Genomic DNA, 21,010 nt, shown 5'->3' with positions numbered 1-21,010 from the left:
AAAGCACTATTTATACAAATGCACTTTATTGTTTTAAACAGAACAAAAGAAGAGGCAGAAAATATTTGCATATAACAAATCCTAGCTTATAAATGTCGTTTTTAGTGATGATCTCTACTCTTCATTGAGGGATTTTTATTTTATTTTTTAAAATTTGCTTCACTGTGTCTTGAGCACTGATATTAGAGAAAAGCACATCGGCCTGAAGTGTAACCAGTGTCTCAAAACACTGGGAGAACTTGGAGAGCAGACGTGATTTTCCTTATTTCCTCTAAGTATTCTTTAGTAAAACAAAAGGTGATCTTTGGCATAGATTCATACTTTAAAGGCATTAATATTGCATTTATATCAGGTAAGCAACTATACAAATATGCTGAGGGCCTTGAAAATAATCTCCATCAGTTTAAAAGAAGTAGAGGAAGCCTGAGTGTACAGTACCAACTTAAGACAAGTTTTACACATTCGATACTGGGAGCTAACACGTTAGAGGTGGGAAGGAAGGACATTCAGGCAAGGGTTCTTACTCCTTTACTCACCCAGTTCTGGCTTTGGGAAGAAACGCGGTTTCGTGTGCTGGGGAATGCTTAGACAGCAGTGGTAAGTGCAAAAAAGGAAAATAACTTCTCACTTTGCTACCAGGAAACTTATGGTGATAATTAAATATTATACCCAGTACTCTCGAACAATAATAGTACTTGGGAGGGGGTAGAGGATGCCAGGGGCTTCTATGCAGTTGGTTGAGGGAGGTAGGAATTACTGAGGACTGTTTCCCATTGAGTCATCTCCAATGGCGCCAGGATTCCAATCCACAAGTACCACTCTCCCACAAGTACCAGTGTCCTTCAGATAGGACTGCCTTTCCATTCAACACTCCTGGGGGTCAAGCACCGATACTTAGGACTGAATTTCAAAAGGATAAAAAGGATCTTTCAAAATCACAAATAAACAAACAGGTATCTTTAAAAATCTTGTTTAGGAAGGGTGTGGGGGAGAATACAAAAGCCAGGATAGGAGACATGATTTGGTTAAAAATTAAATGCAGCATTTCAGCTCAGAAAGAACAGTAAGAGCTAAGAATGAGTTGATAAGGCCTCAGCACAGACCTCTGCAGGCAGTGACAAAGCATGGAGTGCCTGGGAGTGGCCCTGCTGGGGTGATGGACAGGGCTGCCCCCTAGCTACTCCACCCCTCCCGCGGCAGAGAGCACCAGGACACACAGTGTATTGGTGGGGTGGCTACCTGGGTGGGTCGAGGCAGGATACGGGACAGGAAGTTTCCCTGGCACAGGCCTGGCTCGGGCACGGTAAAGACAGAATCCGGTGATTCTGTGATTTCCTCCTGACGGAGTGAAATGTGGTTTTATACTGTGGGGAAACTAGAAGGATTAACTTGGGGAGGGGCAGGGAGTGAATCCAGGCCCCCGATACTGGGGTTCCCCCGAAGGCCAGCTTCCCCTACAGCAGCGAAGCTCACTTCTGGGAGGGACCCAGGTAGCACAGCCAGAACGGGCAGACAGGCTCAGCAGCAACACGGAAGGCAGGTTTTGGAGGCACAGTGATCTTCTTCACTGACTTGCTTGAGCCCTGGATTGTGGGAGCCCGGTAGAGAGAATGGGGAGCAGGGGAAAGGAAGCAGAGAGGGAGCAAGGGCAGAGCGAAGTGTCTGGCTAGTGTTCACTCGTAGATTCTGAGCTTGTGTGAAGTCCATGGGCTAGAAACCCAGTCTGCCTACTGGGAGAATGTGCACAAGTATAACTGTTTGAGAATACAGACACATTTCCAAGTGTCCATGACAAGAGTATAAATGTTTTCTACCGTGAAGAGGCCCCGTTCCTTTGTTAGATCAGGCCAGGATGTGGCTTTTAATGCCCCCAGCAATTCTGGGCGGCTCCTGAAACTCATGTTCATTCTGTTCAGTAGGGGTTTCTGTGGCAGCCAGGTTCAGTCAGGTGCCTACTGGTACCAGGGAGTCTTTCTAACCCAGCGCAGTGTAAATCCAGCATCTGTTCGAATTTTGATTGAAGCTGCTTCTGCTTCTCGAACAGTCTCCTTCACAGACTGCATAAGGTTCTGGGCATTGTGAACCAGCATCTCCGTAGCCTGCAAGGAAAGAGGAGCTCTCCATTACTCACAGTTCCTGACGCAGCAGCCCTGCCTCCAAAACTGGCTGGAGCCAGGTATGGACTGGAGTTTCCCTCCCGCCACCTGGCATTCCCATACTTGTCACATCACTGGTGGTTTAGCCAGATCACCCAAAAGAACCCAAACTGGCCCCTCACTGATGGTATACTGTACCCTCGGCCTCCCGGGTACAAGCTTTCCTGGTCTTCCAACAAGCTCCTCCTCTGGCTTTTGCTGTTCCCTCTCCCTGAAATACCCTTCCCTCCAGGTCCCCATGCTCAACCCTCACCTTCAGATCTTCATTCACTTGTCACCTTGGTGAGGCTTTCCCTGCTTACCTTATTTTAAACCACTTTCCCAACTCACAGCATTCCTAGTCCTCCAATTCTCTCTTCATTTTTCTCCCTAGAACCCACATCACTAACTGATGTACTATATTTTTTACCTAGGTTGTTTGTCTGATCTGATTTTATCTAAAATTTAAGTTCCATGAGGGCAGAGATTTTTGACAGTTTTGTTCACAGTTGTACCTCTGTGTTAGGACAGTGCATGACACATAAGAGGTATTTTATAAATATTAATAAATGGAAAAAAAATTCAACAAACCAACCACCTTACAAATCTATGAAAATCTAAATAAGTAAAACTTCTAAATATACAGAGTTAAAGGACTGGGATCAGCCTGGTGTTCCACCATAGAAAGTCAGTGAACTCATCAAAATCCATTGGCCCAGTAGTTTTTTTTTTAATTATTTTTGAGCCATAGACCTGTGAGGATTTAATAAAGGCTATGGATTCTCCTCAGAAAAATGCTCATGTGCACAAAATTTGTGCGTGCAGTTTCAGAGGGTTCATGGGCTCTGAGGCGTCACCATGTGCTAGAACAGCTTCACAGCTGACCTTTTCACTTGGGCAACAAAGGGCCTGAGGCCCAGAGAGGTTCCGAGAATTGCCAACCAAACTCTCAGGACAGTCAGAATGAGGACTCTGTGTTTCTTCCATTCTACCGTGTTCTCAGTTTCTAGCTTTTTTTTAATTGGAATATTTAATAGAAGATACTAGATATTCCCAAGATACATTTCTGTTGGTTAATTAACTAAATGATAAGGTCTGAAATTGAGCCTTATCCTTCCTTCCCTGTTTCTTTCTACTTCCTTTTCTTGGGGCAGAAGAGATCACATGACAGGAAACAGCTCAGGGCCCAAACCCTGCCTAGAACATATGGAAGTTAGGGATGAAAATCTAGTTCCCGTGGTTTGGGAGAAGAGAGGGTTAGGATGACAGCTGTTGGATTAAAACATGGCGGTGAAAGCAGCACTACTGGCACAAAGACGAGTAGCCTCCTGTCCCCTCAAAAGTGCCCCATCTCGGTCTTCTGGCTTAAAGATCAGAGACGGTCTCCCAAACTATTTGTGAGTTCCCCCAAGGAGAGGTACTGTGTCTTTTTTTTTAACTGCCCTATACAGTGCCTAATTCAGTGCCACACACATAGCCCATGTATGACGAGCCTTGTCTGGAAGGCCTGACGTAAGAAGTGCCACCAACCACAAGAAGAAATGGGGAACTGGCTCACAGCAGGGCCAACTAGACGAGAGATAGGGAGAGGAACAGGTTCTCCACTGAGGGCTTTCTGAGAGACCTGGGCCACAATTCCAGGAGGAAGGAAGGAGGGCAAATTCCCAAGAAATGGTTGCAAATGTAAGAAGCATTGCTCCACGGAACCCACCCACCTTCCTCATTTCAATCTGTCAAAGAAACCAAAAGAGAAGCAAGCAACTTTTCTGAGCTGTCATTTCAGCCTCAGAACAGGTCCCTGAAAAGCTTACACCAGTCATCCTCCCTGAGGTACTTACCACCCAGAAAACAAGGAAGCAGATTCTCTCCCGCTAAAATGACACAGTGGGCCAAGAATGAACAGGCAGTGGAGGCCTCAAGAGAGCCAAACCTATTCCAGGGAGCAAAAGAACTGCGGAGAGTCCTAACTGCTACCGATTCAGATGCTTACCCTCCCTAGGTCTCAACCTCCCATCTGTATAAAGTGACAAAAGTTGTACATGTGTTTTACTTTCCCTTCCAAATTTCTGACGCATCTCTCCAACACAGACACCATCCCACATACTGAATCCTCGATCCACAGGTAAAAGTCCCCAAAGCTGAAGGAGACTGCTACAAAGTGGCACAGAAGCTGCCAGTAGAACACCAGCAGCAGGAGCCACGCACCTGCTCCGACTCCTCATCGCTGATGTTGGTCCGGCCCAGCATGGTGGCCTTCACGGTGGACAGGATTTTGAGCTGGGTGCTTATGGTTGGGATTCGCTCACACACCTGAAAAGAAAATTTCATTGAGTATGTTTCTGTCTTTTTCTTACCCGCAAGCTCCTTGAGGGCAAAACTCATCTGCCTCTGTACTCCCAGGGGCTGGTGTGCAGAAGGCACTCAGTAAATTAGTAGCGGGATCCCACTTGTTTCCTCCTAAGGATCAGTATAGTCCCGTTGTTCAGAAACGGAAGCATTAAAATTCTTTCATTTGATTCGGAAATAAACTTTCATGAATCTTTCCCAAATACACGTGTATTTATTTCCCTGCTATTTCTGTCCATTTTGAAGTGCCCCCTTCACTTGCTCACCCATTTTTCTCTCTCCTGCTTTTCTCCCTCCCACATCTCACCCACTCAGGCGCGTGTGCACACGCGTACACACAGAAACACACAGACACACACACACACACACGCACACTCCTGAGTACCTGTAAGAGGTTGGTTCTAATCCGCTTATCTGTGCACTGCTTGGCAACCTCCTTGGCCAACCGAGTCACCTCATCTGAGGCCTTGGCGATGTCCTTGGCACATTGAATCAATGCCCGCTTGGTACCACTGCCTCCTCTTACCAGCCGAGACATCTCAGCCATCAGCAGAGCCATGCGCTTGGCTGCTGCAATGATGTCATTGCCCTAGAGAGAAACAAATATACAGTGTGAGCTCAGCCCACACTCTGGTGAAGTCAGGGAAAGAAGTGGAAGCACAGAAAAGAGAAGGGAGCCTGCTGCTCTAGCAGCCCTCTGGAAGGGTAAAGAGAGAAGATGAAGGCCGTTCTTGAGTGATATGGATAGCATACAAGAATCAGACAAAAGAAGAGAGAACCAGGGCACTCGCGAGAGAGAGAGAGAGAGAGAGAGAGAGAGAGAGAGAGATCACCTGATTGAAAAGGAACAACTGGATATTAGTCTGAAAGGGCGACATGTGCGCCCCAGGCATAGCACTAAACAAGCACTTAGCACGTCCAGGTTAATCATGTCAATCAAATGGGGACAGGCCCAAGAAGTTGGTTAAACAGGCATTTTCCTTTCTAGAGAGGAAAGCAGTAGAGCTGGCCTGAGGGGAAAAATACAGAGGCGCCTTCCAGATGCTGAAAGCATCCTCGTCATCCTCACCCTTGTTACAAATAGCAGCCAAAGACCATCGCTACTGAACTAGAATTTAAAGCCCAAGTAACCATTAATGGGCTTGATTTAAAAATTATGTATTTTCTGAGCTAGACGACTCCTGCCCTCCTTCTACTGCCTTTGTTTATCCTGTCAGCCTAAAGGAACATATTATTTTCATTTTTCACATTTAAAAAGGCCAAGAATCAATCCTCCAGTCCCCTCAGATAAGTGGTTTCAATTAAAGGAACTTTCAGCTAAGAGGATGCTGGGGGAGGCATTAGGAAAATACAAATCATGAGTCGAGCTGTAAATGGAACCCCTGCTCCAACTAATAACAGTTTATCTGAGATTTGGCATTTTGGTTCATTAAATGCTTCATGGGTCATAACAGAGAAATATACAAGTCATTTACTATATGCCCTCAAAAGGCTTATCTTTTGGCTGAAAACAACCAAAATCACTGCATTTGGGTTCAAATCTATCCAAAAGGCCAGGCCATACTCATTTTTCCCCTCATGCTTTTCAATGTCTACACGATGCAGTGAGGCACACAAACCATGCCACTGCCGGGCGCCCTGTGAGAGACGTCCCCAGGCACCAGGAAGTGGCTGATCACTGATGCTAGAAGGCGTGTACTATCTCAGGCCGAGAGGAGAGGTATGGGAAGAGGTCATGAGAATGGGTATGTCAGACAAGGCCGTCCGGGTCCGCCTCTTCCAGTGCAGACCTGGGGTCATTCTAAGACTTCATGACCTTGGTTAGAAGGACAGTGTGGTGCCAGGGTTAGTTATTACCCATTACTCTCCAAACCCTTTCTTCTTGCAACATGCCAGCTTCAAAGGGGAGCAAGTGATCCCCCCCACCCCTCACCCGCACACTAGCTTTGGTTCAGTCTCCAAGGCCGAGGTGCTACTGCTGCCTGTCCTGCAGCCTTGAGCGCTCTCCCACCTTTCCACGGAAACCTGGACAACCATGGAGCCCCATTCCCTGTGGGTTCCCATTAAGGCCAGTATCTGCCACACAGCCAGTGCAGGGCAGCAAGCAGCCCTCCCCAGAGACCCTGTTCCTCACCCTGGTCACCTCTGCGGAGCCATCAGTGCATCAGTGACAGGTCAGCATGGGGGCGGGGGGAGCTATGCAAAGCTCAATGGTCAGGCCAGGCGACCTTCTAACGGTTTACAATGGTTCCTGACCTGCAAGTCACTGAGAGACCCACCCGTGGCTTCCCACGGGCTGTGAGGTTCCAAGAGTGGCCACAAGGTCAGTAAGCATGGGAATCCTTTCAAAAAGTGACCCTGTCTCTCTCTACCCCTCCAACACAAATGCAATCCCATCAATTGGGCATTAGCAAACCTTTCAAACTTGTGAAGCCAGTCCTAACAAGGTGCAGACAGACAGACGCCCGCCCTGCCAGACTCACAGGACCCACACAGATCACGTGTGATGCAATGTGTCAAGGCTGCACGTGGCCGGATGCATACGGAGCAGCCCCAACTGGGGGTGCCAGTCAGTACCTTACTAGACCACTTGGTAGCTTCCCGATGCAATGACTGAGCCGCGGCCAGAATGGGCTGGTTGACCGGCTGATTGGATGGCATTAACAGCAGCTCAGGTTCGTAATCGTCTTCCATGTCCGGGGGGACAGGGAACCCAACAGCATCAGCCGCCTCTGCCTCAGCTACAACACCTATACCCACCTCAGCGGCTGGGGTACCCGGCTTTGACGATGGCAGGAAGGATGAGAAACGGGGAAAGTGTTAGTAAGAGCAGTAGGACGCGGGGAACTGAGCTTCAGCTGGTTTAGTAACCAAAGCCTGCCCAGGAGGGGAAAGAAGATTGCGTGCCCTCCAGGAGCGGATGAACCAAGCTCCACGGAAGGGGGATTCTCAGCCTCCAGCACCGGCCCACGACCCCGTCCACAGTGAATGAAGGAAAGAGACTCAGTCCCATGGCAAAGGGTTTCCAGAGAAATAGTTACACTAAGAAAGCAGGTGACATTCCTTTTTTATACACTTATTACCAAAATTAACCTTGCTTGCCAAGAGTAATTCTCACATCAGAATATTTTAGAGGAGCCAGACCACCAAATAATAGTAGCTCGTTACCTTTAAAGGATTGCAAAGAGAAAACCCAAACACAACCACTCAACCTGCTATGAACAGAAAGAAGAGAACACCCTGCTGGCACATTCGGACACTGTCTCACCTCTCCCGCACACCAGAAGTGACATATGTCTGCAGCTGCTGGACATATTATTACATATTATTACTTCCTTCAGGAGTGACAAGTCCCAGATTTTAAAATGATACATCAGAGGCAGTCAATGTCACCCCCAGGAAAAGTGGCAAGAAAGCAAACCACTGTGAGTGAAGAGGACTGATGGAGTCCTCTACAACCACCCAGCTGGAAGGAACCTCCCGAAGACACCTCTTCCAGCCTCTCATGTTTGGGAAAACTCGTGCTTCCGACCAGCTCGTTATTCCCTCAAGGGCTTCAGAGACCACGCTTCCCCGGTCTCATAGTGCATCAATTGCTAGTACTGACTCAGAAAGCTGTTCCCTGGGTGTAGCCTAAATCTTCCTGTTGCAAAACAGGGTTCTCACTCAACCCACAGTTAATTTACATATTCCACAGATAAAATACACGGACTTGGCAACTGACTCGGGCTGAGCTCAGAGGAGCCCAGAATTGGTGCCCATAATGGAACGGGACCTATGAGGGGGGAGATGATGAATTTACCAGGGATGGGGATTCTGAAAGGCTGGGGAATCAAGAGCTGAAAATAGGCTGGGGGGTGTAGGGGGTTGGGAGTGGGGGAGAAAATAAAAGGAACTGCCTCTGTGAAGCGGAACCACTTTTATATAAAGAATGGTTAACATGGATTGATTCTGTCAAACATCTCTAACCAAGAGGAAGTCGGAGTTTGTGTGGAATTTTATTTCAGGTTGCTGTCACTCCTAAAAGTCTTCTGTACAGGAAACCAGTCTCCAAAGGGCGACGACAAAGTTGGAGGATTCGGGACAAACATGGAGTTCGGGTACCATCTCAGTCCTTTCCCCTAAACTGTCTCCACCAGGATTCATCCCCACGCCTTAGAGGAGAGGCCAGCTCACTGCTGCTGGGGTTCAGAGTCCCAAAGTGTAAAAGACACACACACACACAGGCCCCCCCCTCACCCCTAACACACACCCAGCCCCTGCCTTCACCAAGCTCAGGGGCACAATCCCCTGGGGCTACAAGCCTCCAGCCACCGTCCACCTATGGACTTCTGGCCACAGGTGGCAAAGGGCGGTACCTACGCATGCCAAACCTGTCTGTCCCCTAAGTTTTATCTTCATCTTTACAATCCAAGTGTATTTTATGTTCTGCTGTACAATGTACCTGGGCTTAATGTAATGAAATGTAAATGCCCTTTAAAATCTTTGAGTAAAACCAGCTGTCACTGTCACCCGCACCGCACTCCCCACACACACTGGTACTCTGGTCCCAGGGATGTGCACGCACCAGCTGAGAGAGACGATTATAAATCATTCCACAGGTCAGACCCAACCCCAGCAAGACCACCACTCCTTCTCAGAACCTGGGCTCAGCGCTAACAGTTCAGAAAAATAAATAGCATTACAAAGCCAATGTCTATTTCCCAGCCTGAAGAAACCCAAGATTAGCTGCATGTGCGGGAAGACCCTGGGGAACCTACCTTCAATACAAGAGCTTGAGATCTGAGGGTGCGAACAGAAGAAAGGCAAACAGATGGTGGGAATGAAGATCTAGGGTCATATGAGAAAGCGTTTAGAACTGAATTAGAACTACATTTCACTGCAAGGTTAGCAGTAAGTTTTAGCTCTTATCTAGAAAAGCTACGACTCACTTTTCATCATTGAGGGGGAAATAGGCAAAAGTTATTCACGGGGCACGACTGTTGCAGCAGCCGAATTCTCACCACCCACATTAATATTGATACTTTCAGGTTTGTTGAGCTGGAGTTAGCCTGGTGCTGTCTTGAGTTGAGGGGCAAGATGATTCTGAGGAAAGGAAAAGGCACATGGCTTCTAAGACACAATCTACCTGCTTCTATGAAAAAATAGAAGGAAAATGTAAACATTTCATCTAGCTGTAGCAGAGCTCACAGAAGACAGTTTCATATTCGGGGAGCTGATAATTAGCAGGAGAGCATCTAAAACCATTCAGAAATCCCAAGAAAGAAAAGCAATTTCTAAAAGACCCCAAATGTCCAGCGTCTGGCACCTGACACACTAATGGACAGAACCCTCTTCTCAAACCACAGCGATCTCCACTCTCATTTGCGCTGCTAGGAGAAGCCATCAAGCACCAGGAACATCTCATTAAAATCACACCTAAGAAAAGCATCATGCCATTGGCAGCAAAAGAAACCAAACCAGAGAAAGGGGGTGACTCTCCAGACAGACGCTTCTTCTTGGGTGTTGTGCATGGTTCTTCCTCCTTTCTCAACAAAAAAAGCTTCCTTACGTACCTTGCTGGACCATTTGCGAGCTTCATCATGGAGCTGCCTGGCAGCCATCATCATTGGCTGGTTAATCACCTCCCCGGCCTTCTGCTCAGGGAACTCTTCATCCTTCTCCTCCGGTGGTGGGGGCCTGGGCGGAGGGACCTCACCCTCAGGCAGAGGTGGTTTGGGAGGAGCAAGCTCATCTGTCAGCTGAGAGAGGATTAAGGGCCAGGTTGTAAGTAAAGCCCAAGAACTCCCGCCCCCTAGAATTCTTTCCTTTCCTCTAAAAAGCATCCCCAGAAAAGCCACCCACATTCACTCCATATAAGACCACCCACACTGAGCCTAGGGACCACCTGCTTCAATCTCAACAGAAACATATTTTCTTCCTATTTTCTCCACAAAAAGCTACTGTTCTGGCCGTATCCCAGGGAGGCACACACAGCACCTCCAGACCAAGGATTCTTAAAGAAGATCTAAGTTCTGGGCCCAACTGTTGAGGGCCAGCTGCACAGGCCGTAACCTCTCTGACAATGAGTGGGTAGCTTTGCCAAATGACCTCCAAGATCTGGATGCTAAGTATCATGACTCTAGTGATCACATAAGAGCCATCCCAGAATAGCCCTCTCTTTGGCCCTAACCTTACCCACCAACAGCCCAGCTGGAAAGCATCAAAAGAAGCATTGGAGGTAGGCAGGCATTGCTCCTTAGCAAGGGGCCCAATGAACCAATTTCCTCCTCAGCCAACTTAGAAACTGGTATTTTTACTGACATTAAATATGGGAGAGTAAATCAAAGTATTGCCTTGAGAAACTATTCCCGAGGTCCTGCTATTTCCAATACTGTTAAAATAAATGTCTAAAAATAATCACTGTTTCTGATTCCAGGATTTGTATCTGCAAGATACAGTCAGCCTCCTCCTAAACCATTTACCTATCGAAGAATAAATTCGTGTGTGTGTGGAGGGGGAGAGGCATCAAAAAATTTTAAATTATAGTTGGGGGAAAAAAACAAAAAGTCAAGTAAAGGAAAGAAGAACCTGCATAAGATTCGAACCACCACTGTTTTGCCGTTATCCACTGGGAACACAGATAATCTCACCACCAGCTGTGCAGGTCACATCCCCACTCCTCACTGACCCCTCAGCCATCACATCCACATGTCCCAAAGCCAGCTCCTTTGCTCCCGTCACTCCTAATCATAGCAGGCCAACACGCCAGGCCCCCACCCACCAGCACACCCCATGCAGAAGCACTGGCTTAGGACCCCACCAGATTTCAGCATGCAAAGCAAGTGGTGGCTCTGACTAAGCTTTAAGAAAAAGCTAAACAAAGGCGCCTGGCGGCTGAGGCTCCAGGACACAGCTCTGGTCACTTTCTCTTGCTCCAGCCCTGCACCCTGGGGCTCGATTCTCCCCAGGTCTCCGAGTTGACTTACGCGGAGCTGTTCAAGGTCTGGCGGGGGCGGCGGGAAGTCAGGCTCCTGAGGTTGGAAGGCTTCTCTGACCTTGGCCACAGCTCCCAGGATCCGATATCCCGAGTCCAGGAAGCTCTTTTGCAAGCCTAAACACAAGACGGCCTCACTTTCAGCTGGCCAGGTCAGCGCCCTGGAGCACTGTCTGTCCAGCCAAAGAACAGGTTTCCGTTAACAAAAGCTGGATGTGAAGCTGCCAGTAAGCATCACAGGCAGGGACTGAAGGGGAAGGGAGGTGAGAGCAAGGCAGGTGCCCTGGGGCCGGCAAAGAGTCGGAAGCGTCACACGCGTCACACACCAGTGTTCCCTGCAGCGCGCAGGGTACCTTCTTGCCTGTGCGACTAGCGAGCACTTAGGACATTCCTGGCCACGAACACTTCGGGCTCAGCTGGTGCTCATCCCTTCTCTTATGATAAAGCAGTCAGGAGATAAGCCTGCCCAGCTCGGAGCAGGGGAGATGGCAGTGTCAGATTGGGCCTCCGTTCCCTGGAGTACTTCTCACCTTTCTCGCTACTCCTTTGCTCTACTTGGCCTTCAGCGTATTAACCCGTAGGTTGAGCTGCCAGTCCTACCTCCTGAATTCTAGTTATCTGGAATTCAGGAATCTACTCAAAACTATTAGAAACTCCAATTAGGACACGGAGCATGTCCCTAGTGATGGCGGGATGAGGATACTGGAAAGAGTCCGCCTGGGCTCGGGATGGACAGAGTGGTTCCTCCTTCCCACTCTCTCACACAGAAAGGATTCGACTCACAGACCAGGCTAAAAATGATGGATGCTCACAACAAAAAACTCGGCTAAGGAAAACCCAGATATTTGGGTGTAAAACCAGGAGACATATCAGTCAACGTTAGCCCTCCAGGTCTGACAGAAACGGAGACTGTTTTACAGAGAAAAAGCATTTTAAGAAAAGCAGAAGAGAAGTAATGCCAGTTACATAAGCTAAACAGTTGGTAGACTGGTTATCATGCATCCGTTGAGAAATGTCCAAAGGAACGACTAAACAGGGCCAGGAGCTCCGTCAGTCAGATAACATTAAAAAGTTCGGAGGGGTGGGTCCAGAGAAACTAACTTACAACAAATCTGCCAATACTGCAGAGCACATTTTGCCCCATACTACTTGGGACGGAAGATGAATCTAGCATTCGCAAGCTACCTATCTGTCGTTGTGGCTCCCAGACTGTATGCGGCGCTTGTGGGGTGGGTGCACATTCTCTCACCACCCTGTCAGCTTCCTGACTTCTTAGTGGAGCGAGCCACACCACACATTGCTTACCGGGGTCAGAAATGTTTCCAGCCACAGCCTTTGCGTCCATCACCATCGGGGAGATGGTTTTGCTCAGTTCATCAGAGGCAGCTTTCACAGCCTCACGGAACTTGGGGTCCTCAGAGTTCTCCACCTCTCTCTTAGCCACCAGCAGGATCCGGTTGGCCCGGCGAGCAATGCTGGTTGCCCCAGCGACGAGCATCTGAGGCTGAATATTAGCCATGGCTACTTTACACTTGTCCAGGTCTTTTTTAATGGCTTCTTCGGAAGCATCCAACAGAGATTTGGTGTCAATGGCTTCGTCCACCAGCCCTGTCACGAGAACAGAAATGGAATTTAGCTCCTCCTTTAGAAGAACAGAGACTCCAGAACCCTGTTGTCCAAGTTTCTTATGTGAAAGTACAGTACCCAGAATTCTCTCCTTCAGGTCAAAGTCCTTCTTTTGCGATCAAAAGCGTCCAGGTGAATACCACAGTTTAAAAAAGCGAAGCTGCAGCGCAGAAGGCCACAGACACTCTCAGCGTTTATACCAACCGTGGTCGCACACTGCCTTCTGCCAACCAGACATCCAGAAACGCAACGACATCAGGAGGAAACTAGGATTGCGTCTGAAACCTTCACCACGTTATCTGTTAATAACATTTTCTCCTTTCCCATCTCACTCCCCAGCCACCTGCTGCCTGTTGGCAGCTTGTAGTACCCAAGACGAGCCACGCGGAGGATTCCAGTAACCCTAACAGCCTGTTTCTTGTTTCGGTTACCTCTCTCCAGGCCCCTCAGGAGCTCCACTTTCATGTCTGGCTGCTATGGACCCCTGTCGCGGCAGGTTCTGCAGGGGAGCCGAGGAGCCTACATTCCTCGTTTCTTCCCTCTTCTCCTCTCCCTCCCGCCACAGAGAATGAAGACGATTCAAGGGGCCACTTCGACTGCACAGACACGGGTTTGTAGGTGGTTCGTTTTCTCCTTTTTTAAAAAACTACGTAGTTGATAAGTTGGAGGAAACTCTGAGACAAGTTGTATTAAATGGTAGCTATTGTGGTTCCTTGAAATGTGAACCCACTGAAAATGACAGGGACACTTACTGTATCCACAAACACCGCCTCCCAGCCTCTGAAACCAAACTCTGGCTCAGACTGAGCAAAGACACTATTCAAAGAGAAGATAGGAGCTGTAACAATAAACATCACACCGGGAGGGCGGCATTAAAATAAAAGAGACTCAAAGAGTCTCTCTTCGGACAAAGTTGCAAGGATTGAATGAGAAGCCGCTGCTGCTCAGCAGCCTTCATCAGGGCCAAGTACACTGTCAGGCACATGACGTCCCTTTATCCAATTACAGCGCAGTAACAGAACCGGTCCTGCTCAAGTTTCTCAGAACTCACTCCTCACGGATTAGATAAGAATTCTGCACCCAACTCTACCTGTCATTTTTTCAACATTATCGATCCACTGGTTCTTCATGGTCTCAAAATGTTCATAAGCAGCTTGGTTTCCAGGATTCCTAAGTAAGATGCGAGCAGCCGAGATGACCTGGCAATGACACGACAACCTTTAAACACCTGAGCACCCTCCCAGTCAAATACAAACCTTTAGGGAAACTCTCTCCTCTCTACCTACAGATGGCACTATAAAGCCAAAAATCGGCAAGGCTCTTGTCAGACTGAACAATTTAGGTTTGGTCTCATAAACAGCTCCCCACGATGAGCCCTGGCCAAAGGTTTTTCCGGTGACAGCCTGATACTAAGAAGGTAAAAAAGTGACCAAGTAAATGGGTGTTCACTTGACACTTCAGAGTATACACAAAACTGACATGTATTCGGGCCCTTGGTGTCAAATCTTCCATCTTAAAAAGCACCATGTTTTCAAGATACTAAAAATTACTAAAAGTGCTTTCACAACTATTATCTTACTGAATCCTCACAGCAATCCTGTCATAGAGACAGGACAGGTAATTTATCCATTTGACAGCTGCAAAAACCAAGACTCAGAAAAGTTAAGTGGCTTGCACTCAAGAGTTCCCACCTGGGGAGAGAGACTGATATTTACTGAGTATTTGCTAAGTTACAGGCTGTACACTCATCCTCTTAATCCTCGAAACAATCCATAGGAAGGAATTATCTCCGTTTTACAGATGGGGAAAATTCAAGTCCAAATCTGTCTCCAAAATCCATAGATGGTGTGTTGGTTTTTTTCAATTACACTTGACATTCAATATTATTTTATACTAGCTTCAGGTATATAGCATAGTGATTAGACATTTATAAAATTTACGAAGTTATCCCCTCATTAGTCTAGTACCCACCTGACACCATACATAGTTATTACAATATTACTGACTATATTCTTTATGTTTGCTTTACATCCCCATGACTATTTTCTAACTACCAATTTGTACTTCTTAATCCCTACACCTTTCTCACCTAGCCCCACAACCCTCCTCCCATCTGGCAACCATCAGTGTGTTCTCTGTATTTATGAGTCTGTTTCTGTTGTATTTGTTCATTTATTTTGTTCTTTAGATTCCACATGGAAGTAAAATCATATGGTATTGGTCCTTCTTTGTCTAACTTAAGTCTAGTTTCCTGTTTCTCTTTTTTAGAAATCTTAGTTTTATACAGAAATGCTATGTTTTATATTCCATGTTTAGAAAGTTTTTAAAGAAAGTTAGAAGTTCCTATTTTATGGAAGTTTTTTTTAAAAAGTTGGACAAGTGTGACTTTTCAAGAGAGTCAAACTTATCAACATGCCACGTGGGCAAAAGTTGAACATTAAAAGACATGCTTATTTCCCTGTCTCTCCCTGCAGGTCCACCAGCGCCTGTATCAAGAGATTTGTAAAAGCACCGCAGTTCCCACTATGTCACAGGCACTCAGTAAATATCTGCTGAGTAAACGAATGAAAAAATAATGAAGTCTCTATGATTCAATTAGAAGAAAAAATATACAAACTTCACACTCAATGATATTGAGCTGATACTTTTAAGAACGCCTATTAGAACTTTAAATCCTGTCCAATTTTTTCTTTTGTCCCCACTCCGTCAGTATAGTGTTCACAGCATACTAGCTATATCTTGGTTATAGAAGCAGAAAAAAGAAAACAAGTTATGGACACAAATGAATTTTTAAAGAATTCCCTCAAAAGTATGTGGGAAAAGGCATAAGCTCTAAAATCAAAACAAAGTAAGCTCTCAATATTATCCAGTGTGTGTGTGTGTGGTGGGGGGGGCTGGCTTTACTAGTTTTTTCTACCTTCAAAACTAAACTATTAATCATTGTAAAAAATTCAGACAATACAAAAATGATTTTGACACTATGGGTGTGTGTGGCTTTTTTCATGACATCTTACAGGACATATTCAAAAATGTATAGAATTATATATATGTATAAAAATGTATAGAATTATATATTATATATACTGTTCTGTAATTAACCTTCTTGACTAAACACTAAGTGGTGAGTATTGAAATGATGAAAAGTGAGCAAAGCTCCACCTGGGGAGTGAGTTCTCGGGCTGTCTTCACTGATGCCTGGATGCCTTCCACCGTTGGTTTATTAGCAGTTCCAACAGCAGCCGCTTTCTCTGCTGTGGCACCCAGCCTTCCCGAATGGTTCTCAAAGTTAGCCGCCCTCTCATCAAATACCTTAAGGAGAAAAACCAAGAGAGTAAGAAAATTTACTTCCATAAAATGGGTCAGGCAGCCTATGAAAAACTCTCTAAGCAGAGGCAGCAACTGCTCAAAGACTTCACAGATGACATCGAATCCTGGTTAATAAGACAACCAACGCCTCGTCTTGGCCCTGCTATATCTCCTCAGAGGTGTGGCCACAGCATCGTGTGTGACTGTGTGTGCATGCACACGCACACACACCCTTCAATTTCAGTTCAACCAGTGCTTACCAACGGCACACAGGACACACAGTGCTGTGTCGTCTGGAATAAGGAGTTCAGAGAATGTGGAAACTTAAATAATCCCCATTCCCAAAAGGCTTGTTCTCTAATTTAAAGAGGACAGACACACCCACTCCAGGCTCTGGTGCAGGGGGCTGAGTACGTTAAAAGCCAACAATCTCCACAGAGCTCCAGCCCCTCATACTCAGGCAACCCATTACCATGAACGTTGTAAAAACTCTGCCCCGACCTCCACGGCACAGAAGCGATAGATGGCGCGCTCACACTCAGGCCTGACACAGCCATAAGGATGGCTGACTTGTATTATCCCACAGGCAAAACCATCTACAGAATAGTTCACTCAGCTCTCACATTTTTTAAAAGTTAACTTTTCTTTTGACATGGACATTATACAAGGTTGCATACCATGAGGGGGAGGATTTAACTTAGACAAAAATGACAAAAGCTCTTCTATCATTTGTTGGGATAACATTATTGGAATTGATGCTTGGAAAAGCAAGGTGCTCCCAACAGTGCAGGGTCAGGTTTATACTACCCACAGAGCATGTCAGAAATTGCCTGGCAGAATCCATCTCTTCTTTGCCTCTCCCTACCTGCCCATACCTGGAGACCAGCTCTGGTCCTGGCAGATAATCCATAAAGGTCTCTTGGTTCAACAGCAGGCTCCAATCTCATGGCCAAGGTTCTGTGTTTACGCACTCAAGTCTCTTCCCCATTCTGGCCTCTTGTTTGGATTCAGCTCCCTTGCCATTTAATGCTCAGAATCTCTGCCTAAATCTCCGATCTCCTAGTCCCCTTCACCTGGCTTCAGTTCTTGTTCCTTTACTTGGCTGGTCTCCCACAGTCAGGACCTATAGGGCTTTTGCCTACCTTGGTTGATCATCTCGACCCCAGCCCTTGTCTGCTGTCCCCTCTGATTAAACTGACTGCTTAGCTTGCTCTTCTTGTCAGTCAATCAAAATTTACTGAGCACCTACTATGCGCCAGACCCTGGAGTAGGTGCTGAAGATACAAAGATGAGTAAGACAAAATTTCTGCATCTCAAGGAGCTCACATCCTACGGGGGTTAAAAAAAAGGGGGGGGCCCATAAACAGACATTTATAAGAGTGTGCTAAGTGCAATAATAAAGCTAATAACTGATATCATGGGAGCAAAAGGAAAGGCATTTACCAATCCAGGAAGTAAAGGATAATGGAACAAAGGAATTAAATGAAAGAGAGACAGAAAGAACAAAAACATGGAAGGAAGGCCAGAATATGCACAAAACTATAAGCAATTAGGCATTACTGGGCCACGCATGGAGAGATGGATTTGTAGGAAACACGTACAGAGAGAGTATTAGAAGCCAGATCACTGAGCTCTGGCTTTCTCCTATGTGAAAGGGAAGGCCCAAGGAAGGGTTTAAGCAAGAAAATACCAGGATCAGATCTGTATTTTTATTTTATTGGTTTCCCAGTGCCATTCAAAGCAGACCAACCACAGATGAGCTGTCATACAGGCAGCAGAGGGCTAGGTTCAGAACTAGGTTCATTTCCCATTCATGTCAACATGAATGGGAAATGGAAAGAATTCAGGAAATATTTGTGAAATCAAATTAACTTGCCTTAATTTATTGGTATAGGAAGATGAAGGGAAGGAAATAGTCAATGGTGACTCACAAATTTCAAAGCGAGAGAGAACAGCAGAAGGATAACATGTGCTGAGGTACCTATGAAACATCTAGGTGAACAGGACCAGCAGACAGTTGGAGCTGCTAGTCGGAAACTCACAGATGTCTGGAATGAAAAAAAGCAAATCATCTCAGCCTAAGGTGGCCACGAGCTGAACTGCCCAGTAACCGAGGCTAGAAAAACAAAATGAGGGTCATCACCAAATAACACAATCTCCACCCACCAGGTCTACATGGTCTTGGGTGCCTGACCCAATTGCTTTTCTTTGCTGCCAGTACTAGTGAGGCTGGATAATCAAATACTTCTTTTCCTACCTTCTTTTGCATCTGGAGTAGCCATGTGACAAAGTTCTAGCCAATGAGACCCAAGCAAAAATCTCCTGGAGGATTTCTGGTAACGCCATTCATTCAGTACCAACAATGTACCAGACATTGGTTTAAGAACTGGGAATAAATTGATTACAAAACAAAATGGAAATTTCATGCTAATGTGAGGGAGACAAACATGGAAATTTCACACTAATGCAAGACAAAGCAAAAATGAGGTAAACGTGTCAAATGTTGATCAGTGCTAAGGAGACGAGTAGGATATGGAGATTAGGAAATCCCTGGGAGTGGAAGTGGGGTGGCTACCAGAGATGATAACCCGAAAGTAACATTTCAGAAGGAAGCTAAAAAAAGTGAGTGAATAATACATATGGGCATCAATGGGAAGACCAGAGAGAACAAGCACAAAGGTTAGAACATGCAAACATAAAACAAGGAATGCTGGGAATACAATGCAGTTGGTCCAAGTAGGCAGAGGAACGTGGGGAGAGTGCGTCCACGCGAGGTCAGAGCGAATGGGGACAGACGCAGTGATGCTGCAGCCACCTGGACCACTCCCACCAGCTCAGTGGAGCCAACGGTGTCCCTGTCTTTCCAGCTCTGCTTTCAGTGACTTCATATTCAAACAGCCACGATGGGAATATTTACATCATGGAAATCAGGAGGCATTCCACATCCGGGCTTTTTGTCTGGGGGCCCTTTTTCCTGGAGAACTGGTCTACAAGCACATCACTAGCTTTACTGTTCTTTCTAAGGACTCTGGCTTCACTCTGGGTCGGGGAAGAGTCATCAGAAGGGTCTGAGTAGAAGAATGACACCAAATGATTTAAAAGGCTCGCTCTGACTCCTGTGTGGAGAAGAAAGTGCCCTAATAAAGGGACAGTTATGACTGCAGAGGCTCCCATCCCTCATTTCTTACTGCCTTGAACATGATGGCTAGGGCTCCAGCAGCCATTTCACACCATGAGGAAAAGACCAAGAAAATCACAGAGATGCCAGCTTTAATGGTGTCAAGCTGCTGAACCAACGCCAAGCCACCTACCTCCAGGTTTCTTTCTGTGTGATGAAAATAAAACCCATCTGTTTTCATGTCTGATGGTCAGGTCTTCTACCATTTGCAGCTAAAGACATTCTTAACTGACACCCTTGGTGACTAAAAGAAGCGATCACAGGGCCTTCCCTCTTTCATCCTTCCACCCTTCATCCACAGTAGCCCAACCACTGCCCTTGATGTACACTGTAATCATACTTTACCTTTACAAACAAATAACCAATCAATAAATGGGATGTGTGCGTGTGTGGTTGACCAACAGAAGGAACGGAAGGCTTCAGACACCCACCTCTTCCCTGTTGGGTGCATCAGGAGGGGCGGTGGCCGCCACTGCCAACAGCTTGATGGGCGTTGTGGTGTCGCTGAAAACATCTGACACCTCCTGAGTCATGGCCTCCTGCATCTGGGCTTTCAGATCCTTAAAAACATTGTTTACAAATGAAAATGTCCAAAACTATCGAAAAAGCACCTCTGCCACTGTCCTCACTTCACTGACACATTCATCCACTAGGCCAGTCTTTCATTCAATAAATATCTGTAAAGTATCAAGTATGTACAAAGCACCAAGCTAACATGGAACAGGTGTAAGAGAGGAATCCTGCCTTCCAAGAGATTAGTGTCTCGTAGAAGAGGTCAAACATGACCCACATTTCCTTACAGACTGTTCCACCCAATCAAGAAATCTTCCTTACCTCCTTGGTGACCTCTACAAAATGATACTGAGACTGAGAATCATGGGGTTGGGCCCCAAGAAGGCTCTAAGGGAGACAGAGTTCCTTACCATTCCCAGTGCCAGAAGGGACCACACTAACAATTGTAAGGACTGTTTGCTGGAGGCAGTGCCAAACTTCTAAGCATTTTCTTATATTAAGAGGAAGGAAATCAAGAATGGGAATTATTTTTTAATACGTTTTTTTTTCCATTGAGATTCTAGAAAAATGTGGTAACCAATGTACATATCCGTTTCTTACCATGGGTCTAAGGAATAGACTTCTTAGAAGTCCTCAAAAACTCTTTTTCATAGTTATCACACTAAGTCCAGTCTAGTTTTCTATATTTACCCAAAGAAGTCTCAGTCACCTTCCCTGTTTCTCATGGTGGGTGGCATGTCCTGGCTGGTGAAACCTGAGATGGCTTTAGGTGTTACATAGAGAAATGTTTTTATTTGGATTATTGTGTGTTTCTTTTACAGAATATTAGAGACAATATAAGTAGCTCATCAATCTCCTGATTTCAGGGTTATTATAAAGTTTTCTTTTAAATCAACTGACTTAAGTTTAGAACAGAAGTCCGTTTTACGA

General features: G+C 46.2%; 1 protein-coding gene across 2 annotated transcripts in view; it reads right to left on the bottom strand.

The window, feature by feature from the left end:
* VCL (vinculin) overlaps nt 1–21,010 on the bottom strand; it is a 93,688-nt gene continuing 72,678 nt past the window's right edge. Inside the window, exons 13-22 of one of the 2 annotated variants that reach the window (XM_081073612.1) lie at nt 19,999–20,127; nt 16,243–16,392; nt 14,174–14,282; nt 12,763–13,065; nt 11,450–11,574; nt 10,037–10,222; nt 7,059–7,262; nt 4,867–5,070; nt 4,341–4,445; nt 1–2,099 (exon numbers count right to left, since the gene is read on the bottom strand). In XM_081073612.1, coding sequence (XP_080929738.1) covers nt 1,953–2,099; nt 4,341–4,445; nt 4,867–5,070; nt 7,059–7,262; nt 10,037–10,222; nt 11,450–11,574; nt 12,763–13,065; nt 14,174–14,282; nt 16,243–16,392; nt 19,999–20,127 — 1,662 coding nt within the window. In that variant the 3' untranslated portion in view covers nt 1–1,952. The remainder of the gene's footprint in view (nt 2,100–4,340; nt 4,446–4,866; nt 5,071–7,058; nt 7,263–10,036; nt 10,223–11,449; nt 11,575–12,762; nt 13,066–14,173; nt 14,283–16,242; nt 16,393–19,998; nt 20,128–21,010) is intronic. The other variant, XM_081073611.1, reaches the window with a different exon arrangement.

This window comes from Rhinolophus hipposideros (assembly GCF_964194185.1).
Source record: "Rhinolophus hipposideros genome assembly, chromosome: 15".
In the NCBI taxonomy this organism is placed as follows: Eukaryota; Metazoa; Chordata; class Mammalia; order Chiroptera; family Rhinolophidae; genus Rhinolophus; species Rhinolophus hipposideros.
The sequence above is the reverse complement of the archived record's forward strand: the minus strand, read 5'-3'. Positions and strand labels throughout refer to the sequence as shown.